The 10000-nt window shown below is 37.3% G+C and overlaps 2 protein-coding genes across 4 annotated transcripts in view; one reads left to right on the plus strand and one right to left on the minus strand.

The window, feature by feature from the left end:
* LOC125031037 (early growth response protein 1-B-like) overlaps window positions 1–3525 on the minus strand; it is a 10891-nt gene extending 7366 nt beyond the window's left edge. The window contains exons 1-4 of the mRNA XM_047621456.1: window positions 3517–3525; window positions 3322–3445; window positions 2506–2521; window positions 2067–2148 (exon numbers count right to left, since the gene is read on the minus strand). Of these exons, the coding sequence (XP_047477412.1) occupies window positions 2067–2148; window positions 2506–2521; window positions 3322–3445; window positions 3517–3525 (231 nt within the window). The remainder of the gene's footprint in view (window positions 1–2066; window positions 2149–2505; window positions 2522–3321; window positions 3446–3516) is intronic.
* Window positions 3433–10000, plus strand: part of LOC125031214 (mucin-17-like) — a 104828-nt gene continuing 98260 nt past the window's right edge. For all 3 annotated transcript variants that reach the window (XR_007115459.1, XM_047621834.1, XM_047621835.1), the window contains exon 1: window positions 3433–3642. Coding sequence is in view for 2 of the 3 variants with exons in the window: in XM_047621834.1 (XP_047477790.1) it covers window positions 3529–3642 (114 nt within the window). In the remaining variant the exon portion in view is untranslated. The remainder of the gene's footprint in view (window positions 3643–10000) is intronic.

Genomic DNA, 10000 nt, shown 5'->3' on the forward strand with positions numbered 1-10000 from the left:
TAGGTTGGGTTATTTTTTTTCTCCAACAGCGAACTTGAAGTTAACAATGACTGACTTGCTTCATTATGTAACTTTCTCCACAGTTATCCCTTCAAGACGAAAACAAATCATTCCGCTCCGTTGAAATTATCTCTGGCAGGTTGGCTGTATTAACTGTCGTATTTGAATCCTTGTGGATCCTTAGTTCCTTATAATTAAAGTGAAATCTTGCAAGAAATGTTTAACCTTCTCTATCTATCTTAATTTATTTCCACTGTGACACGTTGGATTTATGTTCCTTCGGAGTATTATTCCCAAGTAATTAATCTTCAAATCAAACTGTCTATCTATCTATCTATATATATGTGTGTGTGTGTGTGTGTGTGTGTGTTTGTGTGTGTGCATGTACACATGTTTGTGTGTATGTATATATACATTTATCTATCTATCTATCTATTTATCTATACATATATATGTGTGTAAGTGTAAGTATATTTGTGTACACATAAAACTGTGTACATGAAGGTATGTGTGTTTTACTGTGTGCGTGTATGCACCTAAATATGTCTGTGTGAGTGCACATAAATAGTGCCTGTAATATATCTAAAGACGAGTGTTATTATTTACTTGTTGACTTAAAACATGGATACATGAAATTCCTGCGCCAAATAGTTACATAAAATATTTTTAATAACAAGTTTTTGTTAAATATTTCCTAAATATTTCCCAGTAAAAGTATTAATAGAGAACTTATATGATCAAAATAGATCACAAAATTATAAACTAAATCATATACCGTAGACACAAGCACATGGAAATAACTCCAGCATATAAAAACAATCAAGTTACAAGGACAAAACAAAATGCAATACAACGTAAATGTAAATAATCCACAGATAAATAAAACTGCAATCTAGGTAAGTTAGATATTTAGGCATCACGTATAGAGGTCAGAATAGCGATAACTTCAGTGAACAACATTGAAGGTACTTAACGTCATCATAAAGTCCTTCCTCGTTCACTGTTAGTCATCAACCTGTAACGTAATTAGTTACTGCCTCGTTAATGCGTTAGGTAAACAATCATTGCGTGTCATTAAATAGTCATTAGAGCTTCCTCCACTGTAGACTTTTTTATCAGGTGGAAGTATTTGTATAAATCTATATGATAAATTGATTTGTTTTTGTTTTGCATAAAGCGACATGATGAGCTCTCTGTGTTTAGTATGCGGATAGAAAGGGTCTTGATATTTTCTTTCTTTTATCATTATCTAAAGGATGAACTGGGTGTAATTCATTGCCACTGTATGTACGTATTGATGTCAGATTTCATCGGGTGTTAATTACGATTAAGAACAGTTCAAAGATATTATGAGATAAGTGTATATCTTAGAAGAAGAAAAATCTCAACATTAGTTATTGTTTATATATAATATTTCATATATGATATTGCACAAATTATTTACGAGAGAGAGAGAGAGAGAGAGAGAGAGAGAGAGAGAGAGAGAGAGAGAGAGAGAGAGAGAGAGAGAGAGAGAGAGAGAGAGAGAGAGAGAGAGATAATACTGCAACACGGGAAGCCAAATTTGACGTAACCGAACTAGAGCTTAAGTTATGCATGGAAAATGTTACGAAGAATCGAAAAAAACAACAATAAAACCTGTATGTATATAATATATACAGGTTTTACACGTGCGTGTATGTGAATTTATAGGAGATGTGCATATGCATGTACATATACGGTTGCAAGCCTCTATCCCCCACCTAAAAATAAATCTTATCTTCCCTTCATATCAAGATCGTGCCACTAACAATAACTGAGTCACGAAATATCACCAAAAATATTGGCCATCACCCCACCCAGTAGCCCTGCAACCGGGGTTCCCTGCACTGCAACATGCAATAAACGACAGAACAACCGTAATCGTTAATTCCCTCGACTCGCACCGCCCCCCCCCCCCCTTTCCCCCTTTAGGCTTGCACGTATACAAACAGTTGTTCAACGAAGGTATTCCGTCTCGAGTCACGTGGACACACACATTACCACTGGTTTCCGGCGGCTGTTAGCACGTCGATGCACGCACTTACCGTAATAGTGGCTAGCCTTCCGTCTTCGCCAGCTCTTGCATAGACGTAGCTGACAGGTGCGCTGTTTTTCGTGGTCTCTCTCCTGTATTTGTTGCCACTTTAGTTAAACGGAACGGTTGACGAGGTGGAAAACCTACCTAGGTTTATTCTAATGAAAGAAATATGCGTCCATGTTTAATTGATGAAAAATATGCAGTATATAGATATTTAAAAGAAAGAAAATAGACTGAAAGATTGATCAGATGATCTCCCACTCTGGAGCACATGCAAAGTATTTCTGTAATGTTTGTTTTTATTCTAGGAAACGATGCACACGTCGGCAAGTTGCTGATGATTGATGGCAAGTTAACAGGTTGATGATTGTAATTACTCGATAAATAAAAAGTTAGGTGATGATAATTCAAAATACAACGATGTTATTCGGCAACATTGCGTTCACCTAGTCACACTGCCAACTGTTAATCGATTAGAACACATAAGAATACAAGCTTATATCTATTTTATCGCGGGGGAAAAATCGTTTAAACGTTTGTCCGTGTGAGGACGGTATCTTATCGTACGTCAAGATAATCAAATATAAAAAGTAGATAATGAAAAATATGTAATGCTACTGATAAGAAGAGTAAAGAAAGTAGCACGAGGAAAGGCAGAAAAAGGGGGAAAGAAAAACACGTGAAAGTAAATAAGAAGAATAAGAAAGGATAATATAAAAGGGAATCATTGACAAAACGTGTCTATTGCACTGATAAAAAACGTTGATATATCGCATAACCGTCAATGGAAAAAAAGAAAAAATCTTAATCTACTGATAATATAATTAGAACATTTAATGGTTCTCGAATAAATTATATGCACTGAAGCCTTTCGTTATCTGCCTTACTACACTGCATTGTCACCCATTTTAACGATATATCACTCAAATCTAGTGTATCGGCGCTTGACTGCTTGTCCTAATATTGTGAATTATAAGCATGAAGCCCAAACTGACCGTAGCACTGATTTACAAGCGAACATGAATTGCAGCTATTGAATAATCCAGAACTTAGTGGATGAATACAGACAAAACTTTGCAGGATGGTTGGCAAATTCACATGCATTTGTTAGAAAAATCTTCCCTTCGCTCATTTCCACTGAATGTTAAAACATACAATACTTAACAAGACAAAAGACATACTCTTTACAACCGAAAGCTCCCTAGGTATATACAAGAAGGAACGAGAAGTGACACTTTCCAATATGAAGCAGTCTCCCCTACAAGAGGTGCCCCCTCGGCGCGTTTTCTGTCGCGCTTTCCGCGGGGGGACATATTTGCCGTGAGATGGCGCGGCGCCCGCGAGGCCCTCGGGCGGGTCGGGCGCAGGGCTCAGTGTGAGGTTGACCTGTGTAGAGAGTAGGTGTATGTGCGATCACTTATGTGTGTAGTGAAGGGGTTAGCTACTATAGCCCCAACCCATACCATGGGATGAGGGAAGGAAAATTACCTCTAAGGACTATACTACAGAATTTTATCAACCATGTGGATACGTTAGAAGTCAAGAGAACTGAGGGAGATGATCAGTACGAGCAAGAGTTTCAGGTGAGAACAGAGAGAGAGAGGGAATGCCCAGCCTCCTCTGCCCGCATACCTGATCTAGTTCATGTCCTTTGCTTACCACTTACTTGCAAACGTTTGTCGGCATGGGAACTCTGTTCACTCTAAGCATTTTCGCTCGCCGTTTCGTGATAATAGAAGTACCATTGATGAAGGATAAAAAAAAATTGGGGGGTTAACGTATGCAAATCGAGGATCCAGCCGCGGGGCCTCAGGTATACTTGTCAAATTGCCTTTATGCTTTGCTCTCAACACGTGGGGAGAACGGAAATGTTTTAAGAGCGTCTCTCCAGCGATAGCGACCGATTACGCCGTTCTGCCTTATGAGTCGCGGGAAAGAAGAGTGTGTGGCGGAGAGTGTAGCGTTTGATGAGTGTTTCGGGCAGGTAGGGTGTACAGGTGAAGCCCAGTGTAGGCCTTGTTCATTGCCTTGGACGCAGCACCGGCCTCGGCTTCCCTTTGCTGACTGACTCGCGGGTTATACATATTATTATTATTAATTTCTACACCCAGCGTTAAAATAGAAAGGGAATTCCTTATTTATTGTCGTGGTCTTCAGGGAAGTAAAAGTTAAAGATGTCTCGACAGATCCTTTCATGGTGTTAGGATTGTGGGCAGCGACTGGGAAATTCTCGGGAGATGATGATGCCGATTGGTTTAATATTTAATAGATCTTGGTTTTCGCGTCTGTGTCGAGTGTGAATCTATTTCGCCATTAAATAAAAGGCACAAACGATGAAGTAACGAATCAGAGATAAGTGAAAGAAGACGAAATTCACTTAAATTGCACTAAACAATGTCTTCGCGATTATGCAGGGATTAGGAGACATCAGGTCATTTATTTTTACAGGTCAGCTATAAGGTATACAATACATTTTCGTATCCAGCACTAAGGCTACTGAATTTAGAAAACAACAAAAAGGTAGAAAATACCGTAATAAATATACAATACACTTTCGTATACAATAGTAAAGACACCGAATAATAATAATAATGAAAAAAGTGAATCTGACGATATTGCGAGAAAGCGTTTACGTCCCTCACCCCCCCACCCCTCCCCATCCGTTCCCAGTGTCTCTCAAGGACTGCTGTTATAAGCCTGTAGGACTCCCCCCCCCTCGTTGGTAGGACTCCCCCCCCCTCGCTGGAGGAGACAGCGTGCTGGAACGAGACGAACTGATGTCAGATATTGACGTTTTTTTCTTGCTTTTTTTCTGTTCATCGGTCAAATGAAGTTGACGTTTTCTTATACGTTAGGCATGGCTGTTTGCGTATGGGTGATATTAGTGTGTGCTAGTTTGCAATTAAAGGGTAATGTATAGACGTTTATTAAGTATATATATGTCAATGTATATATATATGTATGTATATTAAGTATATATATGTTAATATAAATATATGTATATACATGTATATATATTTGTTTATTATATATAAGAATTAATATATATGTATGTATGTATGTATATACAGTATATGTGTATATGTATATATGTGTGTATATGTATTATGTATATGTTTATAAATATGTAGGAATTTATGATTATATATATAAATGTATATGTATATGTCTATACATGTAGGCATATGTCTGTTTATTTATTAGTATATATAATTATAGGCTTTTATGTATGTGTATGTATGTTTATGTAAACATATATATGTATATGTGTATGTATTTTTATATATACATATATATTTGTATAAATATATATGTATGTTTACGTATATATATATGTATATATAATATGAATATATATTGATACAAAAACAAACACGTGTATATGTGTGTGTTTATGTATGTATACATATATGTATTATATATAGTCTATATATGTATGTGTCTCTATGATATGCACATAAATAGACCATGTATAACTTACATACATGCATACATACATATACATATGTTTGTATATGCATGTATATAAACACATGTATATATATATATGCATGTATATATATGTATGTATATATATGTTTATGTATATATGTGTATGTGTACATATGTATGCATGTATACATATATGTGTTTATATGTATATATATATATGTTTGTATGTACGTATATGTATACATATGTATATGTGTGCATATGTATATGTGTGTATGTGTTCATATATATATGCATATATGTGTTCATATGTCTGTATATATACGCATGTATATATGTATGCATACATACATATATGTCTGTTTATATATATGTATGTATGTACAATATGTGTGTGTATATATATGTATATATATTCATTATATATATATGTCTGTATATGTATGTATGTACAATATGTGTGTGTATATATATGTATATATATTCATTATATATATATATATGTCTGTATATGTATATATGAGTATGTATATGTATATATATATGTATGTATAGGTATGTGTCTATATCTGTATCTATGTATATATATACACATGCATACATGCACATTATTTATATATTTAACTTATGTATACATATGTTTACATATGTATATATATAAATATATATACACATCTATACAAATAGTAATGTGTTTCTGTGTGTAGTGTATGTATATATATTTATGTATGTTTATATGTTTAAATGAATGTATATTTAGGTCTATATATGTAAATATCTATGCCCTTATATGTATGTATAAGTTTGTAGATTTATTTATTATATGTGTATATATATATATGTATGTATCATTATATATGCTTATATATATGGCATGTATGTGTGTATATAGTGTATGTATGTGTATGTTTATATATATATTTCTTTTTATATGTATGTCTTCATATGTATATATATGTAGGCCTGTGTGTATTTATGTATGTATAGATATGTATATATTTGTATGTATATATGTATATGTATATCTATATGTAGATGTTTAGATATATGTATGTTTAGATATATGTATATATTTAATTTAGATATTTGTATTGGTTTGTATATATATGCGTATGTTTGATATAATTATCTATGTTATCTATGTATTTTTATGTATATTTATATTAGTATTAGTCTTTGTATATAGATATAGGTATGTAGCCCATGTATATATATATATATATATATATATGTATAGAGAGAGAGAGAGAGAGAGAGAGATAAATAGATAGATATGTAGCCTATGTGTATGTTAAATTGTATTGTATATAGGCCCATTTCAATGTATATATGTATACATGTGTTTATATGTATGTATATATATGTATATTTACAATATATGTATATATATAAATGCGTTTATATATGTACACGTATATGTATATACACATACTTACAAACATATACACACATACATATACATATATTTACATATATATATATACATACATATATGTATAAGTATGTATAGGTATAGTCGACTGGGTGAGATTACGCATAACTGTATACAACCCCAGCACCTGAAGGGAGCTAACTTCCGGTCTACACCCCCCCCCCCCCCCCACGTTACTCAGTTGATGCTGAATAAACTAACGGCATTGATCCGACCCCTTCCGTTAAAAGGGAGGGTGGATGTCGACACGTGTGTGGGGAAGCGAGATCCCTCTGCGATGCACTTGGGGAATGGGCTGCGCGGGTTCAACGGGATAGGGGATGCGAGTAATGAATGGACCGTCATTGTGCTGTAAGCCTAATGAATGATCTCGTGCAGTGATATCCATTCATTTGTTGATTATGGTGTTGTGACTTGCAGACTCTTAGATTGAGATGATAGTGTTATAGCCAGTCCTGGTATTATTATTATTATTAATGGTCGGTTTGGTGAACTTTGTTATTTATTACCATTTCGTTAATATCTGTAGTGTGTGAGAATGTTTATGGTAAGACGACGATAACTCTGTGACGAATCGCATACTTTTGCATACTTATAATGCATTCTTATGTGTTAAAGGTTTGCGCCCCATATTTACCTCTTAAATATATGTATTAAGAATTCATATTTTTCCTGTTTGTACAATTATGTTAAAACTTTCACTGACTCCATAAGATAACAAAACAAATCGTATTGTCCTTCTCAGACCAGACTTGCACTGAGTCTTTATCTCAACTGATTACAAAAAAGAAACAAAGTTTCGAGTGATTTTGACTTTGTTTCGCCGGTCCTTAATGGCCGGAGTTGGTAGGTGCGCAATTAGGCGAGGCCTGTGGCACGTAAGCCCCCACTCCGCTGGCTCTCCGCTCCTCGGCCAATAAAAGGAGGACGTGGTGGAGGCTCCTTTGAGACACGCGCTAACTCCTACCTTTTACCCGATGACTCGAGCTTTCCCTCCTCACACTAATTGCTCGGAAACACCACGTACGTAAGTGGAGTAATGTAATTTGACGTAGACGAGATGAGTGATGTCTATAAGGCCTACATGTTTTGCGAGAGTTATGGCCAAGTTGGAGTGCGGTTCGGGATCTGATGACCTTGACCCGGGATGTGAATGGATGCGAGGATCAGCTGATTAGTCTCCAGGAAGGAAATGTCAGAGTGTAGGTGTTCAATTGATGCTTCAGCGAGGAGTGCAACAGGTGTAGTAGTCTATTAGTGAGAGAAGACGAAGGAAGCCATTTATTTATTTATTTATTTATTTATGTATTCTTATTTATTTACGTTGTTTACCTCCTGATTCAAGTAACAAACCTCATATTTCCGATAGACCCGCTTCGGGGAACGGGGCACCGTGTGGGAATCGATAGATATTTATTTCGCCTTTGGCAATTGGAATGGGAAATACCTGTGGCTGTTCGGTTTGCCGACGCGGGTAATTAGGGAGTTATTTAGGTCTTCTTCGAAACGGGTCGTCAGCTGTGCCCCCGGTCGGCCATAGTATGTGGGTATAGCACGCTGTTTGTTCAAGTGACTTTGCCGCTGTCTGATGGGCATTACGCCAACGGAAACTTGCTAGCGTTTTCACCTACGTGCGTATTTTGTTTCACAAAGATATTAGAAGCTATTTCCCAGGTTAGTAGGATGCTTTATGAGACGGCGAAGGGGGACATTTCGACCTTAACCAGTAAGCATGGCTCGTGAAGTTATATCGGGCCCCTGCATTTATAGCCATTTTCTTTGTCCGAGCTAAGCTTAGACCAAAACAAGCCCCTGAGCAGCGCCCCTTGTGCATTTGGCCAGACACCCTAGAAGCTCAGACGTTTGAGTGGAGGAAAGGAGAATGCACGTTGACTTCATCACATTTTCGTTGGATTCGTAGTCCAGCATTTCCTTTGTTCGCCGGGTATAAATACCGATGGTTCACGTAGCCTGCTTGATAGCGCGTCTTAATTGATAAACGCCATGAGAAATCTACCATGGGAAATAAGATTAGGTACCACGAAAGTAAATCGTTGTAGGTTCATGTTGGTGAGATGGGGATTCAGTGGCTACTACATAAGACAGCTTTTTTCTAAATCAGCGTCTGTTGTTACCCGAGGCATCAAGTAATCACGCCCTTGTAATTGGTGTCGCCGAGTCCCATCGAAACCAAGGGAAGACTTGTGAAAAGACGTCCTCCTCGTTTTGGAAAGAGGCCAAGACCATACACAGGCCAGAAGCGCCCGCAGAAGATCGTGTGTTGGGATTGGCTTCACGACAGGACGTTCGAATGAGGCGCCGCGTCGGGCAAGAGAGTGGATTACCTCTTCACAAGAGATCTCGTTCAAGCCGGTCAAACGCTGGCGCTCCACCTCGGCAGGAATGCAGAAAATATATTTTAGTAAATGAATATGGAAGGCCCACGTGGCATTCGGTCACGCTTGGGTCTACCAGGCGGCCGTGCATGCATAACGGGAAGAGCACGAACGGAGACGTAACCGCCGACGTGGTGATGGAGTGTGCGCACCTGCTGAAGCACTAACGCGTCTGGCGAGTCCGCTGGAAATGTGTCATATTCGTCGCCAGTCGATTAATTGGGTTGGGCGTTGGAAATATTGGGTGCAAATGATTCTTTCGTTGACGTTAATTGCAAAACTGTATAACGCGGCAATATGTTTTTGCTACGTGTCATTCTTAGCGAGACATACGATTTCAATGACATCTGTGGCAATCTTGGGGGGTAATATTTCATGAATTAACTCGATCTGGTTCTCGCGCGATAGGATTCAAAGCGGGACCGGGCCAGCTGAGGTCTTCATTCATAAAGACGGCATACAAATGTTCGTTTTCAGCTGAGTGTTGCGGCTGTCACCAGGTAATGATCATTGAAGCGTCGCTTTCATTCTGATGTGCACGTGAAATGGAGATCATTCATTTCCGATTTATGAAACGGATTGTAAATGTCTTTTATGACTAAGAATTATGTTTGATTGTCGTTTTGATATCCTGTTCGATACAAGCCAAGCAGACAAGTACAAATCAGAGATCAAAATGCC

This window comes from Penaeus chinensis, chromosome 12 (assembly GCF_019202785.1).
Source record: "Penaeus chinensis breed Huanghai No. 1 chromosome 12, ASM1920278v2, whole genome shotgun sequence".
NCBI lineage: Eukaryota > Metazoa > Arthropoda > Malacostraca > Decapoda > Penaeidae > Penaeus > Penaeus chinensis.